The 20568-nt window shown below is 42.1% G+C and overlaps 1 protein-coding gene across 1 annotated transcript in view; it reads right to left on the reverse strand.

Annotated features, from left to right (window-relative positions):
- Nucleotides 1-20568, reverse strand: part of vwa5b1.L (von Willebrand factor A domain containing 5B1 L homeolog) — a 91904-nt gene that overhangs the window by 47148 nt on the left and 24188 nt on the right. The window contains exons 2-8 of the mRNA XM_041569845.1: nucleotides 18753-18897; nucleotides 16683-16844; nucleotides 14852-15071; nucleotides 14395-14525; nucleotides 13114-13245; nucleotides 12809-12933; nucleotides 9909-10085 (exon numbers count right to left, since the gene is read on the reverse strand). Of these exons, the coding sequence (XP_041425779.1) occupies nucleotides 9909-10085; nucleotides 12809-12933; nucleotides 13114-13245; nucleotides 14395-14525; nucleotides 14852-15071; nucleotides 16683-16844; nucleotides 18753-18891 (1086 nt within the window). The 5' untranslated portion in view covers nucleotides 18892-18897. The remainder of the gene's footprint in view (nucleotides 1-9908; nucleotides 10086-12808; nucleotides 12934-13113; nucleotides 13246-14394; nucleotides 14526-14851; nucleotides 15072-16682; nucleotides 16845-18752; nucleotides 18898-20568) is intronic.

A 20568-nucleotide genomic window follows, 5' to 3' on the forward strand; every position in this document is an offset into this window, starting at 1 on the left:
TTGTAGTATTTCTGGTCAGGTGATCTCTGAGGCAGCACACAGACCATCACTAAATGGTGGCTCAAGGAAAGAGATGTAAAAAGGCAATATTTATGTAAATATATATTCCAGTTTGGTAAGATTCTTAAATATGTCATTCAATTTGATATAAACAATCTGTTGCTTAAGTATTCATTTTGGGGGTATAGTTTTCCTTTAAATTTGCTAGTGGTCAATAGGTATCAACATCAGATAGTTGCCCCAGGATCTCATTTCTATAGTATAAATAGTCCAGTAACACGATGGCACCACCCTCGTCTGCTGGTCTAATGACCAAATCCTTATCCATTATCAAGGTCTTAATGGCGTGACGTTCATCCGGAGAAAGCTTGTGTCGTTGTCCTGGTGTAATTTTGATGTTGTTGATATCCCTGCTAATGATGTTACCAAAGGTTTTAATGGATGCCGGTGGATTGAGGGGTTAAAATGTACTTATTGCATGGAAAACTGGAAGAGTTCTATCTGGGGAATTCTTGAGTTTCAATTTCCTTTGGAACTTGTGTGTATCTACCAGTAAGTCAAAGGGATCAGGGGTAACACTGGGTACAAATGACAGGCCCTTCGATAATAAAGAAATTTCCCCAGGGGTAAGTATATCATCATCATCATCATTTATTAGTATATGTTTACTAGGGTTGAATATTATGTTTTCTTGCCCCTCGGTGGTTTTCCTTTTGTGCTTGTACCTGCCGCTTCTTGTGTATCTTCTCCACCTTCTTTTTCTCTTGTCTTTCTGGACCTTGTACTCACCCCTAAAAAAGGTTTGGAATTCTTGTTGTCAAGTCCAGTGTCCGAGTCTGTTGAAAGGTCAGAACTATCCACAGTGTTGAGTGTTTTGGGGATACGTCTCCTTCTCCTTAAGGGTGCTCTAAAATGCTCAGGTCTAAGGCCCATAAGCCAACCATATACTCACTTATTTTTGTAGTCATCCGAGACTTTCTTAAGTTTATTTTGTTTAAATGTTGTTAAGTCTTGTTTGTATTTATCCACTGTTTTCTGGAGCTTATCCAACCAATCTGTGGCAATATCTGTCTTGAGTGTGTGGAGGTATTGTTGTTCCTGTAATCCAATCTCCTCTCTGTTTTACGTCAATTCTGTAGCCACTTGTTCCATAACAAGCAATATGAGATCAAAAGAACATCTGTTCAATAAGCCGCACCATTTGGCACAGAAGTCTGGATTGTTGCGGCCTGTGGTTGGAATATTATTAATCCTGAACCCCGTGGGTATCAATCGCTGTTGATGGTAGTTTGATAAATAAATGCCATGCAGTAACAAATCTTGTTCCTTTCTCTTAAGTCAGTATATCATGATAAATGTCAATATTAGATTTACTCATGGCAATGTCCAAGGGAGTTTCGGAAAACAGGATTCTGTCAGAGTCTTGTATGGAAAAGGTGGTCCAAGTTCGTATCGATATCAAGTGGCAACTGTGATGTGCTCTCGGCCATACCCACACGGATTATAAACCACCAGATGAAGTGTATATTATATATATAGTGATCATATCCCCTTATATATTTATATATAGTGATCATATCCCCCTTATATATTTATATATAGTGATCATATCCCCTTATATATTTATATATAGTGATCATATCCCCTTATATATTTATATATAGTGATCATATCCTCTTATATATTTATATATAGTGATCATATCCCCTTATATATTTATATATAGTGATCATATCCTCTTATATATTTATATATAGTGATCATATCCCCTTATATATTTATATATAGTGATCATATCCCCTTATATATTTATATATAGTGATCATATCCCCCTTATATATTTATATATAGTGATCATATCCCCCTTATATATTTATATATAGTGATCATATCCCCCTTATATATTTATATATAGTGATCATATCCCCTTATATATTTATATATAGTGATCATATCCCCTTATATATTTATATATAGTGATCATATCCTCTTATATATTTATATATAGTGATCATATCCCCTTATATATTTATATATAGTGATCATATCCTCTTATATATTTATATATAGTGATCATATCCCCTTATATATTTATATATAGTGATCATATCCCCTTATATATTTATATATAGTGATCATATCCCCCTTATATATTTATATATAGTGATCATATCCCCCTTATATATTTATATATAGTGATCATATCCCCCTTATATATTTATATATAGTGATCATATCCCCTTATATATTTATATATAGTGATCATATCCCCTTATATATTTATATATAGTGATCATATCCTCTTATATATTTATATATAGTGATCATATCCCCTTATATATTTATATATAGTGATCATATCCCCCTTATATATTTATATATAGTGATCATATCCCCTTATATATTTATATATAGTGATCATATCCCCTTATATATTTATATATAGTGATCATATCCCCTTATATATTTATATATAGTGATCATATCCCCTTATATATTTATATATAGTGATCATATCCCCTTATATATTTATATATAGTGATCATATCCCCTTATATATTTATATATAGTGATCATATCCCCTTATATATTTATATATAGTGATCATATCCCCTTATATATTTATATATAGTGATCATATCCCCTTATATATTTATATATAGTGATCATATCCCCTTATATATTTATATATAGTGATCATATCCCCTTATATATTTATATATAGTGATCATATCCCCTTATATATTTATATATAGTGATCATATCCCCCTTATATATTTATATATAGTGATCATATCCCCTTATATATTTATATATAGTGATCATATCCCTTATATATTTATATATAGTGATCATATCCCCTTATATATTTATATATAGTGATCATATCCCCTTATATATTTATATATAGTGATCATATCCCCTTATATATTTATATATAGTGATCATATCCCCTTATATATTTATATATAGTGATCATATCCCCCTTATATATTTATATATAGTGATCATATCCCCTTATATATTATATATAGTGATCATATCCCTTATATATTTATATATAGTGATCATATCCCCTTATATATTTATATATAGTGATCATATCCCCTTATATATTTATATATAGTGATCATATCCCCTTATATATTTATATATAGTGATCATATCCCCTTATATATTTATATATAGTGATCATATCCCCCTTAACCTTCTCTTCTCCAGTGTAACAATCCCAACTTTCCCCATAACTGAGTCATTAGTTGTCATGGCAATAGAAAGTGGTGCTTGATATAAATATCGTCAGTACTTAAGACACAATAAGATCATTGCTTCTCGCATGTTTAGGTTTAAGAAACTAATCCAATTAGTATTTCTCTCCTATTCATCATGTTATAGGGTGATATTTATATTTCTGGGGCAGAGGAACGAGATCCCCCTGTACTCAGAGAACCAAAGACTCTCTGTGCAGATCTCGTGGCACCTCTTTCCTATGTTACACAGAGAGAAGTGATGGAAAGACTGGGGCAAAATGTCCCATATTCATAATAATACACTAAATCTGGAGCCGGTATTTTCATTTCACCTGCTGCTGCTGCTGCTTCTCCCTGGGGAGCGTTTCCCATTGGCGGCTTTTGTGCCATCGAGAGCGGCGCCCCTGAGATCTGGTGCCTGCGAGTTACAACACTTATTCCTTAGAGCAACACGGCCCGATGGTTCTACTGAAATTATTTGTCATTAAATCCATATCCAGGGCAGGTGTTTATATTCCCAGTTAATATAATTATGGGAGAAGGAGTCCAAATTCCCCTAACAACAGGCATTGATATGAATAAGAGACTGGAATATGAATAGGAGAGACCTGAACAGAAAGATGAGGAATAAAAAGTAACAATAACAATATATTTGTAGCCTAAAAGCCCCCACGGGCCGATAAAAGCTGTCGAGAGACCAAGGGGCAAATTCACTAAGCCGCGAAGCGCCGAACGCTAGGGTTAATTCGCTAGCGTTTGGCATTTTCGCTACTGCGCAAATTCACTAACGAACGCTGGCGTAGTTTCGCTAGTGTTACTTCGCAACCTTACGCCAGGCGAATTTTCACTAGTGACGACACTATGCAAATTCACTAACTTGCGCAGTGTACTGAACGCTACCTTTTACGCTAGACTTCCTTCGCCGCCTCAGACCTGGCGAAGCGCAATAGAGTAGATAGGGATTGTTTAAAAAAAAGTCAATTTTTTTTCTAAGTCTCAAAAAACGCTGGCGTGTTTTCTACATGATGGCTGATAGGCTGAAAAAGATCGAAAAATTTTTTGGGGCTCCCCTCCTTCCCCCCTACATTTCCTGACTCATGGCAACTTACCTAGACAGTGGGCACATGTGTAGGGCAAAATAACATTTTTATTTGCAGATTTGAAGGTTTTCTAGGCATTTGTAGTGCAGATACGTGTTCCTCCATTGAAATTTGAATTTCGCGCCGTATGCAAATTAGCCTTTGCTAGCGCAACTTCGCTTTATATAGCAAAACAACGCTAGCGCAACTCCGCAACCTTTCGCTACCCCTGTGCGCAACTTCGCATTTTAGTGAATTTACGGAGCGCTGGCGAAAATTCGCCTGGCGAAGTGCGGCGAAGTTGCGCCTGACGCAACTTCGATTCTTAGTGAATTTGCACCCAAGTCGGCAGCTTATTGTCCCATGTGTGGGGCCAGATCTCAATCGGGCAGGTTAAAAAATCCCGTCGGATCACGTCCGCATCTGTGCGTTTTTGTGGTCCTGTGATCTAACCGCCCGTTTCAGATGCATTATGATCTGATCGTCGGGCATTTCAGGGAGAGATTCGCTTGTTTGCCAAAATCACCAAACGAGCAGATATCTACGTCTATGGCCACTTTTACAGAGCATTTGTTTTTTTTAGATGGGGTCAGCGACCCCCCCCCATTGAAAAGGGGAAAAGAGTCAGAAGAAGAAGAAGGCAATTCTTTTTAAAAAAAAGCTATAAAAAATAAATAAATAATGAAGAGCAATTGAAAAGTTGCACAGAATTAGTTATTCTATAACATACTAAAGGTTAAATTAAAAGGATTGTTATAGTGGATAAAAGGCTACAACTCTAGGCAGTGTCAGTCAGCTCCTGCTAAAGCTACTTGATTAAATGGGACTCAAGGAATGAAAACATCATATTGTAAATTTATAAGCTAAGCCCTCACCCTAAGGGGCAAATTTACTTACCTCCGAAGTTGTGCCAGCGTTGACTTCGCCGCACTTCGCCAGGGCGCCACTAATTCACTCAAATTCAAAGTTGCGCTCAGGGAGGTGAAAGGTAGCGAAGTTGCGCTAGCGTTAACTCGAAGTTACGCTAGCGATGCCTAATTTGCATACGGCGCCAAGTTAAAGTACAATGGACGTATATGTAGCAGCAAATACATTACACTACACAAGCCTGGGAAACTTTCATAAAATAAAATAGAGTTGTTATATTGCCCTATACATGTGCCCACTGTTTAGTTTAGGTGCCATATGTTAGGAAATGTAGGGGAGAAGGAGGGTACCCCAAAAAAAATATGATCTTTTTCAGCCTATCACCCTAAAAAAAGTAAAAGACACCAGGGTTTTTTGGAACTTAGAAAAAAATTCAACTTTTTTTGAAGCAATCCCTATCTACTCGCACTTTGCCTGGTCTGAGGTGGCGAAGTAAAGTCTGGCGCAAGAGGTAACGTTCAGTAAAACGCGCAAGTGAATGAATTAGTCTAGTTACGTCCCTTCGCCATAGCACAACTTCGCCTGGCGTAAGGGTGCGAAGTAGCGCTAGTGTAGGTCCACTTCGCTAGTGAATTTACGCCAGCGCCCGTTAGTAAATCTGCAAAGTAACAAAATGACGTCACACTGGCGAATTTGCGTTATCGTTAGGCGCTTCCCGCTTTCGTGAATTTGCCCCTATGAATCTACTTGGGCAAAGGGAAGAACTTGATGGACATGTGTCTTTTATCAACTGACCATGAAAGAGTGTAACTATGAAGCAAGAACTGTAGCAATGTATCAGGTGACCAATCAGACCTTTCCTGACTTGTAGTAGCCGGATCAAAACCTAAGGTGGCCATAGACACACCGATAATATCTGGTGGGACACGAGCCGACCAATATTGGCAGAAGACTTTGATATCGGTCGATCGGACTGGCTGGGAAATTTTGATTGGTCGACTTTGAAGGGACCCAAACATGGGCCATTGTTAGTGCTGAATCATCAGATACAGGTAGAATTGTATTGTTTCTATGTGTATATGTGACCATTCAGCTCTACTCGTGTGTATTGGAACAAACAATCATCTTTTCCAGTGCTGATTGGTTGTACTGGTGCCGTCTGGAGTCTCAGTCCAGTTCTATTGATCAATATGATATTAATATAGTGTTATTAATATAGTTTAAATATACATATTTTATTATGTTCTACAGTTTCTCAGCTTGTGTGTCTGTATTTTTCCTATCATGCAAAACGCAGTTTTATCACATTTCTGCACCCCCACCCTCAACCCATTGGATGTTTTAATCTCTTTCCAGCCCTGCGGCACCGAGTCGCTGTTGGCAAGTTGCCTGCAGGGAATGTGCCAACATGATGACCTGATCGCCGCAGGCTGCACCGCTATCAGATAGTGACGCTTATGAGAAATCCATGGCATCCATACACGGCTACTGCTATAATCCCTGTACCTCCTTGTGTGGCCCCTTTTGTTGTAACCCATCCCATCATGTCAGTCTATTAAAGAATCACATCTTGTGTATATTTCCCGTGTGCCTAGTTGCGTCCCCCATAATGACTGACTTTGACCTTCTATCCTTCATCATTATCAGCGCTTGGCATTACCTGGGTCAATGCAAGATATAGATCTGCCCATACTGAGGGTTATTAAAGGCAGAGAAACAGTCTGAGCAGCTGATGAGGCTCCATTGATTCTGCTCTAGTCTTTATTGCAGTTCAGCTCAACAGCCCAGACACAATGAAACCCAATCAATCCCTCCGACTTGTCCTGTTCCCTCATTATTACTTGTATTGGGCACCCAAACTGTCATCTCAGATCTCAGCTCGGCATTAAAGTCCTCTCATTATCATCTCTGTTCAATATCTCTCCTTGTAAATCCATTTACCCTATAAATCCCTTTCGCATGCAACTTTCCAACCCTCTTAGAATATCCACCACAAGAAGGGATAATGTACCCCCTACTGTAAATGATAAGGATATTAGAAGTCACTGAGGGGTTGTTCTGTGACCATATAAAGGCACAAGGCTGCAGGCTGAGTTATACAGGGAACTCTGAGTATCACTCATGTATTATAAGGGATAATGTACCCCCTACTGTAAATGATAAGGATATTAGAAGTCACTGAGGGGTTGTTCTGTGACCATATAAAGACACAAGGTTGCAGGCTGAGATATACAGGGAACTCTGAGTATCACTCATGTATTATAAGGATAATGTACCCCCTACTGTAAATGATAAGGATATTAGAAGTCACTGAGGGGTTGTTCTGTGACCATATAAAGGCACAAGGCTGCAGGCTGAGTTATACAGGGAACTCTGAGTATCACTCATGTATTATAAGGATAATGTACCCCCTACTGTAAATGATAAGGATATTAGAAGTCACTGAGGGGTTGTTCTGTGACCATAAAAAGGCACAAGGCTGCAAGCTGAGTTATACAGGGAACTCTGAGTATCACTCATGTATTATAAGGGATAATGTACCCCCTACTGTAAATGATAAGGATATTAGAAGTCACTGAGGGGTTGTTCTGTGACCATATAAAGGCACAAGGCTGCAGGCTGAGTTATACAGGGAACTCTGAGTATCACTCATGTATAATAAGGGATAATGTACCCCCTACTGTAAATGATAAGGATATTAGAAGTCACTGAGGGGTTGTTCTGTGACCATATAAAGGCACAAGGCTGCAGGCTGAGTTATACAGGGAACTCTGAGTATCACTCATGTATTATAAGGATAATGTACCCCCTACTGTAAATGATAAGGATATTAGAAGTCACTGAGGGGTTGTTCTGTGACCATATAAAGGCACAAGGCTGCAGGCTGAGTTATACAGGGAACTCTGAGTATCACTCATGTATTATAAGGGATAATGTACCCCCTACTGTAAATGATAAGAATATTAGAAGTCACTGAGGGGTTGTTCTGTGACCACATAAAGACACAAGGCTGCAGGCTGAGTTATACAGGGAACTCTGAGTATCACTCATGTATTATAAGGATAATGTACCCCCTACTGTAAATGATAAGGATATTAGAAGTCACTGAGGGGTTGTTCTGTGACCATAAAAAGGCACAAGGCTGCAAGCTGAGTTATACAGGGAACTCTGAGTATCACTCATGTATTATAAGGGATAATGTACCCCCTACTGTAAATGATAAGGATATTAGAAGTCACTGAGGGGTTGTTCTGTGACCATATAAAGGCACAAGGCTGCAGGCTGAGTTATACAGGGAACTCTGAGTATCACTCATGTATTATAAGGGATAATGTACCCCCTACTGTAAATGATAAGGATATTAGAAGTCACTGAGGGGTTGTTCTGTGACCATATAAAGACACAAGGCTGCAGGCTGAGTTATACAGGGAACTCTGAGTATCACTCATGTATTATAAGGGATAATGTACCCCCTACTGTAAATGATAAGGATATTAGAAGTCACTGAGGGGTTGTTCTGTGACCATATAAAAACACAAGGCTGCAGGCTGAGTTATACAGGGAACTCTGAGTATCACTCATGTATTATAAGGGATAATGTACCCCCTACTGTAAATGATAAGGATATTAGAAGTCACTGAGGGGTTGTTCTGTGACCATATAAAGACACAAGGCTGCAGGCTGAGTTATACAGGGAACTCTGAGTATCACTCATGTATTATAAGGGATAATGTACCCCCTATTGTAAATTGCAAGGATATTCAGCAGTGAGTTACACGACTGTATCAAGGGATGAGGTGGCTGCAGGCTGAGTGCTCTTATGGAATTAATGGAATTGCAGAGAAATGTCGGATTAATGTCAGAAATTGGGTATATTATATTATATTACATTAAACACTAGTGCCACTTCATGTTCCTGTTTGAGAACAGACTGAGATGATTTTACCCATTAGACAAGTATCGTGACAAATCTCCATGGGACTGAGCACAAGGCTGAGCATAGAATTTATTATGGCTGCACGAAAATACTCAATACAGAGCTGGGGGGCATATTCCCCACTAATGTATTTCGGCCTTCAAAGAAACAATGAAAACTGCCCCTGCTGTCTCCCCTTTATTCAAATAGGAACGGGACATTTTCAGCCCCGAGATACTAAGTGTGTTTGGGTTACAAGATTCCATACCATGGAACAGAATGAGAGGCAGTAGGGGGCATTAATCCCCCAGTAGCTGCAGAGTAAGTTCCTATGGGAGCTGAGAAGTTAAAATCCTACTCAGATGCCGTTTTCCTATTTTGGGCAAGAAATAAATTGTATTTAAATGAGGACAGAGCAGTAACGGCTTGAAGAGTTTTGTGCATAATAATTTGGTTTTACCGGGAATTGGTCATGTTCCGACTCCAGATTAATCAGACTCACCGGAGCAAAACAAAGGAACAATTCTCTTTTTAGGGCTCATTTACATGATTTGTTAGTTAATGTTGATCATGTGATCATTCAGGGGTCAGGCTGATACTCATGGCAGCTCCTTCAGTGTGTGCAATGCCATTAATAGATGGTTAAAGGGTGATTCCATGACACCTTCATTATAATGCATTTAATTAGAACACTGATTTCGTTAAACAATATTTACATAAGAATATGACAGTTTCCCTTTAAACAGCACCAGTCCTTATTTGCCAGCCCTCCTTGTATGTGACCCCCAAGCTTACCCTGACTCTGGTGATATTGACTCCACTCATACTGCCGCTGCGATCCAATAGGAAGATGAACTCCCCCTGCGCCTTACTCAGATCTGTCTGGGCAGCTTTGAGGTCTGGGCAGAAGTTCAGCATCACCACCGGGTTGTGGCAAATATCCTTAATAAGTCTCTTCCGAATTATTTCAGTCTGAGGTCAAGAAAAGAGGATTATTGGCACTCACTGTAACCCCAGTCTGAAGGTCAGTTAGGGGGAGATTTGGGGTGAGTGTTTATTTGTACCCTGGGTACCCCTGGAACTATAGCAGGGTGACTGTTACCCCAATGTTTCTATATATCTGTAACCTTGTTATGAGCTAAGGGGGCCCAGTCTGAAGGTCAGTTAGGGGGAGATTTGGGGTGAGTGTTTATTTGTGCCCTGGGTACCCCTGGAACTATAGCAGCGTGACACCCCAATGTTTCTATATATCTGTAACCTTGTTATGAGCTAAGGGGGCCCAGTCTGAAGGTCAGTTAGGGGGAGATTTGGGGTGAGTGTTTATTTGTACCCTGGGTACCCCTGGAACTATAGCAGGGTGACTGTTACCCCAATGTTTCTATATATCTGTAACCTTGTTATGAGCTAAGGGGGCCCAGTCTGAAGGTCAGTTAGGGGGAGATTTGGGGTGAGTGTTTATTTGTGCCCTGGGTACCCCTGGAACTATAGCAGCGTGACACCCCAATGTTTCTATATATCTGTAACCTTGTTATGAGCTAAGGGGGCCCAGTCTGAAGGTCAGTTAGGGGGAGATTTGGGGTGAGTGATTATTTGTACCCTGGGTACCCCTGGAACTATAGCAGGGTGACTGTTACCCCAATGTTTCTATATATCTGTAACCTTGTTATGAGCTAAGGGGGCCCAGTCTGAAGGTCAGTTAGGGGGAGATTTGGGGTGAGTGTTTATTTGTACCATGGGTACCCCTGGAACTATAGCAGGGTGACACCCCAATGTTTCTATATATCTGTAACCTTGTTATGAGCTGAGGGGGCCCAGTCTGAAGGTCAGTTAGGGGGAGATTTGGGGTGAGTGATTATTTGTACCCTGGGTACCCCTGGAACTATAGCAGGGTGACACCCCAATGTTTCTATATATCTGTAACCTTGTTATGAGCTAAGGGGGCCCAGTCTGAAGGCCAGTTAGGGGGAGATTTGGGGTGAGTGTTTATTTGTGCCCTGGGTACCCCTGGAACTATAGCAGGGTGACACCCCAATGTTTCTATATATCTGTAACCTTGTTATGAGCTAAGGGGGCCCAGTCTGAAGGTCAGTTAGGGGGAGATTTGGGGTGAGTGATTATTTGTACCCTGGGTACCCCTGGAACTATAGCAGGGTGACTGTTACCCCAATGTTTCTATATATCTGTAACCTTGTTATGAGCTAAGGGGGCCCAGTCTGAAGGTCAGTTAGGGGGAGATTTGGGGTGAGTGCTTATTTGTACCCTGGGTACCCCTGGAACTATAGCAGGGTGACACCCCAAAGTTTCTATATATCTGTAACCTTGTTATGAGCTAAGGGGGCCCAGTCTGAAGGTCAGTTAGGGGGAGATTTGGGGTGAGTGTTTATTTGTACCATGGGTACCCCTGGAACTATAGCAGGGTGACACCCCAATGTTTCTATATATCTGTAACCTTGTTATGAGCTGAGGGGGCCCAGTCTGAAGGTCAGTTAGGGGGAGATTTGGGGTGAGTGATTATTTGTACCCTGGGTACCCCTGGAACTATAGCAGGGTGACACCCCAATGTTTCTATATATCTGTAACCTTGTTATGAGCTAAGGGGGCCCAGTCTGAAGGCCAGTTAGGGGGAGATTTGGGGTGAGTGTTTATTTGTGCCCTGGGTACCCCTGGAACTATAGCAGGGTGACACCCCAATGTTTCTATATATCTGTAACCTTGTTATGAGCTAAGGGGGCCCAGTCTGAAGGTCAGTTAGGGGGAGATTTGGGGTGAGTGATTATTTGTACCCTGGGTACCCCTGGAACTATAGCAGGGTGACTGTTACCCCAATGTTTCTATATATCTGTAACCTTGTTATGAGCTAAGGGGGCCCAGTCTGAAGGTCAGTTAGGGGGAGATTTGGGGTGAGTGCTTATTTGTACCCTGGGTACCCCTGGAACTATAGCAGGGTGACACCCCAAAGTTTCTATATATCTGTAACCTTGTTATGAGCTAAGGGGGCCCAGTCTGAAGGCCAGTTAGGGGGAGATTTGGGGTGAGTATTTATTTGTACCCTGGGTACCCGTGGCACTATAGCAGGGTGACACCCCAATGTTTCTATATATCTGTAACCTTGTTATGAGCTAAGGGGGCCCAGTCTGAAGGTCAGTTAGGGGGAGATTTGGGGTGAGTATTTATTTGTACCCTGGGTACCCCTGGAACTATAGCAGGGTGACACCCCAATGTTTCTATATATCTGTAACCTTGTTATGAGCTAAGGGGGGTCAGCCTGAAGGTCAGTTAGGGGGAGATTTGGGGTGGGTGCTTATTTGTGCCCTGGGTACCCCTGGAACTATAGCAGGGTGACTGTTACCCCGATGTTTCTATATATCAGTAACCTTGTTATGAGCTAAGGGGGTCCAACCTGAAGATCAGTTAGGGGGAGGTTTGGGGTAGTGCTTATTTGTGCCCTGGGTACCCCTGGACCTATAGCAGGGTGACCCCCAATGTTTCTACAGATCTGTAGGCTTCTGAGTTGTTGGGGCCTAAGAAGTCTTAAAAACTCTGAGGTTGAGTTTATGTATTGCAAATAGTAAAAATAGGATGAAATATAGTCTGAAATCTGTCCAAGTCTGTATAATACATATTTAAATATACATTTTTGCACAGGTTCCCATAAACCAACTGATCATTGAAGAGCATACTATCCCCCCTTATACCTTTTTCTCAGGACTGGGGTCCTTTTTGGTGCCTCTAATGAAGTCGCTCTTTCCCCTTAGGAACTGCTCGTATTCACTAGGAGTCATGTCTCCTTCCTCCATCAGAATGTGTGGGAAATGAGGCTCTGGGATGAGCGGGAGAGAATGAGAGAATTAGTCCTGACACAGATTTATAGTCGGTTCCTCTGTAGTTTGGACTCTGATTTAGGGGGTAGTCACAATATTGTAGATAGCCCTGCTGCCCCACTGTCTGGGGTATTTAGGGTGCATAACAATAATAATGGTTGCTCAAATATTCATTGTACCACTGGGATGGATGAGGATCTCCACCGGTCGGTCGTACGTGTGCTTGTTGGCCAACGTGATCACGATGCTCTTGGCAGAAGGAGCGGAGGGGTCGGCATCAGCTCGGATTTCATGGGTGGGGCTTTCTACACCTGTGAAATATACCTATGTAAGTCTTTCCACAGTTCTTCACATGTGTCTCTCCCTGTAGTTCTGTCATTAGTAAAAGGGCAGATGCCCTGGGTTCATCAACCCCTAACAAAAAGCTTGACCAAGAGAATACTATGAATTGCCCTTAGAGTTCACATAGGAGGTCCATAGTGGTCATATTAATATAACAATCCTGCAGCCCAACTTAGGGCTCTGTCAATTCAAGACTTTAGAATCCCAGATAATCTTGCAATCTCTCAATCAGTCTTTGGCACGACTCACTATTTATAGAAACTATCACTGTTCATCCTCTGCTAATTTTCTCTTAAAAGAAAACTCAAGGATCCCAGAGTGATCACCTACTATGTTTGATACACTCTCCAAACAGGTTGACAGTCACTATACTGATACTGTCTTGCCTTAGCCCTACTACCTCCATCTCCTGCTACTGCCACATTGTCCTGCTGTATCCAACGTATCCTACTACCTTCATTGTTTACCACTTCCACCTTTTTCTATCATTTCCATCCTGACTTACTGTCACCATGTTTCCATACTGCCTTCATCTTGTCCTACTGTCTCCATTTTGTCCTACTGTCTCCATCCTGCCCTACTGTTCCGTCTTGCCCTACTGTCTCCATCTTGCCCTACAATCTCCATCTAATTCAACTGCCTCCATCTTAGCCTTCTGTCTCCATCTTGCCCTACTGCCTCCATCTTGGCCTTCTGTCTCCATCTTGGCCTTCTGTCTCCATCTTGGCCTTCTGTCTCCATTTTGCCCTACTGTTTCCATCTTGCCCTACTGTCTCCATCTTGTCCTACTGTCTCCATCTTGCCCTAGTATCTCCATTTAATTCAACTGCCTCCATTTTGGCCTTCTGTCTCCATCCTATCCCACTGTCTCCATGAAATGTTTGGTCCATGCAGAGTAGTCTGCCCTGGATCATGTCCACAGCCAAACATTAAGCATGGTCAAAAAATTATTTTGCCACATCTAAAAAAAACATTGGTTGGACTGGGAGATCTTTTTTTGGATCCATCCAACTAAATGAAGAGATGCAAAGCTAACAGCCTCTGGGTACCTGAATCCATTACCTTTTCTGAATCATTTTGGTGGCGTTACACAATGGATACTTCAGAAGGTCACTGACCTGCTAAGAGATATGGAGCTCGAATCTCCAGGTGAAAAGTCAGTTCATATTCAATGGAGTTCACAGCCTCTGTTTCCAGCAGTGTTGCAAGGCAGAGCTTTTTGCTGGAGCCAGTGAGCCCGGTCTCTCTCCTGTGGAAACAGTAAATGTGAAAATAATGTGTTATACGACATGCACCAAAACCAGGTCTGTCCTCTTCAGCAGAAGGAGGTGATGCTTTTTATCTAAAGGCCCCAGCCTACAGCAGACTTCCAATCTACTCAACCAAAGTCCATCAGTTCATAGGGCACAAACAGGGTACCTAGGGGTTTTCAAAGGTGCCAAGCTTCAGTTTACCCCAAAAATCACAGCTCTACTCATCTGACTAATGAAACTGCCCTATTTTATAGTACTGGAGAACTAAGACCCTATGGATATCAGCGAGTTGGAGGTTTGATGCTTTGCAACCAGTTCTTACAGTCGAAGTGGGGAGACAGAGGTGAGACTGTTTTCCACTGTGGAGTTGGTGACTCTGGGAACACAGACTGGTGGAAGAAGGACCCTGACAGCCCCACTGGAGAGAGTAGGTAGCTCAGACGATGTACTGATCAACACGGACACGCTCTCCTGGGCTGGCACCATCCCAAGGTTGGCTACAAAAATGATCCTCTCCAAGTCTTCATCCAGCAGAATCCGACCTGCAGATGTGAAATTGTGGGTAAAATGAATATAAACAAACACAGGGGGGCCTAAGTCAATGCCTCCTTTGCATTGGGGTTTAACAATTCAGATGGGTGTCAGTGCTCAGAGCTGCTTCTGAGCTGCACTAAGCATTAATACCCTATAGAAAATGAACGGCACAAAAATATATTATACTAGACAAAACAAGGTTATCCATCTATTCCAGCCAATATAGCTACCTTTCAAGAGAAATATTAGCCCATGGGAACACCCCAAAATTATCAGTCATATAGATATTACTGCAAAAACAACTCCCTGCCCCCCCATACAAGAAGAAAATGATCCACAGCAGCTTGAAAGCCTTAGTTCCATGTGATTCATTAAAGACCCTCATTCCTTTCCACTGGCTTCAGAACTACTAATAACCATTCCTTAGCAACTAAACAGCTAAATGCAGAAATGGGTATATTTAGGCTTGTTATCTGGCTCCACTACTGTAAATTGCCCAGCAAATGACCTTATCATCATTACCGATGTAAACAACACAATGGCTGGTCCTGGCACCGTCTCTGCAGTGAGAAGCAGCCATAAGTCATTTGTTTATCGAGCAGAAAGCTCCCCCGCTCTAGCAGACTAACTGAACCCCATTTTCTGTAGATTGAACTATGTTTACAACATATCTATGGGGCTGGAGGCTCAAGGAGGCTCAAAGCAGAAAGGTATCATTAGTGGAGGCCAAAGAGATGGCTGGGGATCCAGACTGAAGGCTCTACTAGAAGCTCAACCTCAGAATTAATTGGGACATTTTGGGAAACTGTTTCTTGGCACTATGGCTAATTGCATAATACTTTCATAGAGCTCCGGACCTGAAAAAACCTGATGGGCCCGCTGGCCCAGACCTGCTCCCCACGGGCAATTGAAACTGTGCACTCCCTGACCACCCCAAACTGATAAAAGAAAAGAAGTACATGCTGATGGGGCACGGGGGATTGTGGCTAGGGTGGGAGGGGTGCAGGCCTCTTAGCATTGGGCCTGGACCTCCCAGTCCAATGCTAAGGAGCCCTGACCATATGACTTCATCATTTCCCTGTATTAAAGGAATCAAAGGATAAGGCTGGTTAAAAAAAGCACTGGGAGGGTGTCAAATTGCTAGACATCCCCAGTGAACAAAATAGGGAACCTTTTACCCCCAGTTCATTGAGTCCCTTTGGTAGAAAATTAATGGGCCCAGGGTACTTCACTATGGCACAGTTTGCCCTCTGCTTTTGGGTGCGCCTTGTGGTGGCTTGGGAGGGGGGCACCCAGTCTAGACCTACACACAGGAAACCTGGGAACAGAGGGAAAAATGGCACCACTGTGCCGCCCTAATGAAGAACCAAGAGCCAAGTTGTTTTTTATACCTGGGGTAAAAGTTCAGCAATGTTTCTCGGGGAGGTGCCACTTGTTGGCTGAGCTGAATTTTAAGATTCCCACTTAAATCTTCCATTCTGCTTTACTACAGAACAAATGGCAGCTAAATATAGAGCCATTCTGCAATAATCATGTTCCCTTTCAACGAGGAGCCAAACCGTGGGTATAAAGTTGCCCCTTTTGTGCCTGATTGGGCGGCAGCAGTTCATGGCACTCACCATTGCCTTCTGGGAATCTCCCGCTGGACATGCTGCAGTAATCGTAGTAGGACTCGTCCATTTTAGCCTTGTCCTTTATTTGCACAGTGATGATGCGCCTGCAGATCACCGCTTCAAAGCCAACCACCACCGTGTGCTCATTGAGCGGGTACACAAAGAGAGCTGCGGGGGGATCACAGGGAAATAATAAGGCACTCGGCAAGGGAACCATTAACCCAAAACATCACTCTAGTCTGTGGGAATAGTCACTCTGGTAATGGCTTGTTCCTTAGGAGCGGCTCCTAAATTATCATTATTATTATTATTATTAGAAGCAAAAGTGGCAACTCACTGTGCGTTAACCTTTATATACAACACAACTGGTTTATTGCTATTGAAAGCAGTAGCTGCCTGGTTGCTAATACTTTCTGCACTGCTGCTTCCGACTCCTGAAACAATGCAGCAGAGGCCAGCTGATAGAAGAGAACTGACTTTTGCTATCCTGTTTCAAGAGTCGGAACCAGAGAACAGAAAAGGATACACAAAAGCAAATATACAAACGACCAAATTACCGCTGGCAGCGCTGGAAAACGTATCCACGGGAGACGGTAGGAATAATATCAATATCTGGCTTTATTTAAACATACATTGTGGTATAATAGTAGTGGGAGTGCCAAAAACTAACGCGTTTCGTGCCCCACACTGGGCACTTCTTCAGAGTGGAACTCTGAAGAAGTGCCCAGTGTGGGGCACGAAACGCGTTAGTTTTTGTATGTGAATGCTCGGCTGAGTGTTGCCGGGATTCCGCGATAGCCGCGGAGGACATGGGAGAGAGGAAGGAGTGGGTCGAGCTCCGCCATCGACTTCTCTTTTTGCTAATAGTGACAAAAGCAAATATATATCACTGTTAAAGGAACCTCATTAATTCATGTCTGCAATGCCCTATGGAAGGTCTGATACATGCTTTTTGCATAAGAAGGTAATGAATAGTGTAGAATGTAGATTATACATTTAGATTATTCTAAAGTTCTCAGTAATGTTGCCCAGAACCAACATTGGACTGGACTATGGCCCCATCAGAACACCAGACCTATTCTAAGACCTGCTAAATGTATCTGAATTACATAGTCCTATGGTGGAAATATTAAATCTAATTGTCCTAAAGTGGAGGTTACACAGAACTTCTAAGAAAAAGGGACACCAACCTCCAGGGTCCCAAATCCAAATAAGTTTTGGCCAGGCCCACAGCATGCCCTGACCATGCCCATGACACCCTATTGTGCCCAGACCATGCTTCTTGTTCCATCTTTGGGAACGTTTTTAGGAAACCCTAGTAACCTGGTAGTATCCAGAGGCACAGGGGAGAGGTATGTAGACCCCCCCCCCAACTGTCCCCTAACTTGCACATCATTCAGACAATGAAGTAACGATGGATTTTTTTTAAAGGGATACTGTCATGAGAAAAAAAAGATTTCAAAATAAAAATAATAATAGTGCTGCTCCAGCAGAATTCTGCACTGAAATCCATTTCTCAAAAGAGCAAACAGATTTTTTTATATTAAATTTTGAAATCTGACATGGGGCTAGACATATTGTCAATTTCCCAGCTGCCCCAAGTCATGTGACTTGTGCTCTGATAAACTTCAATCACTCTTTACTGCTGTACTGCAAGTTGGAGTGATATCACCCCCTCCCTTTCCCCCCCCAGCAGCCAAACAAAAGAACAATGGGAAGGTAACCAGATAGCAGCTCCCTAACACAAGATAACAGCTGCCTGGTAGATCTAAGAACAACACTCAATAGTAAAATCCAGGTCCCACTGAGACACATTCAGTTACATTGAGAAGGAAAAACAGCAGCCTGCCAGAAAGCATTTCTCTCCTAAAGTGCAGGCACAAGTCCCATGACAGGGGCAGCTGGGAAATTGACAAAATGTCTAGCCCCATGTCAGATTTCAAAATTGGATATAAAAAAATAAGTTTGCTCTTTTGAGAAATGGATTTCATTGCAGAATTCTGCTGGAGCAGCACTATTAACTGATGTGTTTTGAAAAAAAACATGTTTTCCGATGACAGGATCCCTTTAACTTACCTTCCACGGGCTGAGACTCCAGGTTGGTGTAAGTGAGAGACGCTGTCATCCCCAGAGCGTATCCGCTAACACAGGAGCTAATCTCAGCCGAAGTCAAGGGCAGGGGGGCCCCGGTGATACGATTCAGGAGCCCGGGCATCTTGCTCTGCCAACAACACACGCCAGGAATTAGGCACATGAAATTCATATTATGCATTGGGTTAAAAGTTTTAAGCACATAATTTGGACTCCCGAATATGAGGTGGGATCACACATTCATTAGTAGAGTTGGGTTTGGCTTGTGGACATGCTGATGAACAGCCTTTGGGCCCTCAGCTGTTCTTGAGTCAATCATGAAGGATCAAGGTGAGGTTCTTCTGGGGTTCACCCAGCACCAATGTCCTAAGCTCAGAGCCAGGGGGGTGGCTGCCCAGATGCATTATAATGAATATCCTACTATCCCAATTCCATTGCATTCCCAAATATCTACATAAGTGACCTCCATCTGCTGATTTGGGCTTTGAGGATGTATTCAGTGACCATTTCCAGAGTGAGCACATTGCCCCTGGTATGTTAGAGCCCCCATAGTGCCAAGGCTCCATACAGAAACAGACAGTCAGCAAGTGAGCAGCGTTCCCATCCCCCATCCCCTAATCTCTGAGAAATGTCACTGTTCCTCCATGCGGCAGATCTGGGGCCGAGGATGTTGCTCTGCACCCACAGGGGAGAGTGAGAGAAAATAGCAGAGAACGAGAAGAGCAAGGAAATTACCTTTGGGGGCCCTGATGCAGAAAATGCCATTGGTAAAATAACATTATAACATTCTACTAGCTTCTATAATTACAGGGATATATGCCTTTAATTCATCTGTCTGTTGTTAGCTGCAACTCCCAGCATCCCTGTTGAGGATTCCTGTTAACTATAGTTGAACAACTGGTCCATCAAGGCCACCACTGTGTCTTAGCACAGGATACACAGTAGATAACAGATAAGTACTACTATAGTTTATATAAACAAGCTGCTGTGTAGCCATGGGGGCAGCCATTCAAGCACAGGATACACAGTAGATAACAGATAAGTACTGCTATAGTTTATATAAACAAGCTGTTGTGTAGCCATGGGGGCAGCCATTCAAGCACAGGATACACAGTAGATAACAGATAAGTACTACTGTAGTTTATATAAACAAGCTGCTGTGCAGCCATGGGGGCAGCCATTCAAGCACAGGATACACAGTAGTTAACAGATAAGTACTACTATAGTTTATATAAACAAGCTGCTGTGTAGCCATGGGGGCAGCCATTCAAGCACAGGATACACAGTAGATAACAGATAAGTACTACTATAGTTTATATAAACAAGCTGCTGTGTAGCCATGGGGGCAGCCATTCAAGCACAGGATACACAGTAGATAACAGATAAGTACTACTATAGTTTATATAAACAAGCTGCTGTGTAGCCATGGGGGCAGCCATTCAAGCACAGGATACACAGTAGATAACAGATAAGTACTACTATAGTTTATATAAACAAGCTGCTGTGTAGCCATGGGGGCAGCCATTCAAGCACAGGATACACAGTAGATAACAGATAAGTACTACTATAGTTTATATAAACAAGCTGCTGTGTAGCCATGGGGGCAGCCATTCAAGCACAGGATACACAGTAGATAACAGATAAGTACTACTATAGTTTATATAAACAAGCTGCTGTGTAGCCATGGGGGCAGCCATTCAAGCACAGGATACACAGTAGATAACAGATAAGTACTACTATAGTTTATATAAACAAACTGCTGTGTAGCCATGGGGGCAGCCATTCAAGCACAGGATACACA

The sequence above is a fragment of the Xenopus laevis genome, chromosome 7L (assembly GCF_017654675.1).
Source record: "Xenopus laevis strain J_2021 chromosome 7L, Xenopus_laevis_v10.1, whole genome shotgun sequence".
Classification (NCBI taxonomy): domain Eukaryota; kingdom Metazoa; phylum Chordata; class Amphibia; order Anura; family Pipidae; genus Xenopus; species Xenopus laevis.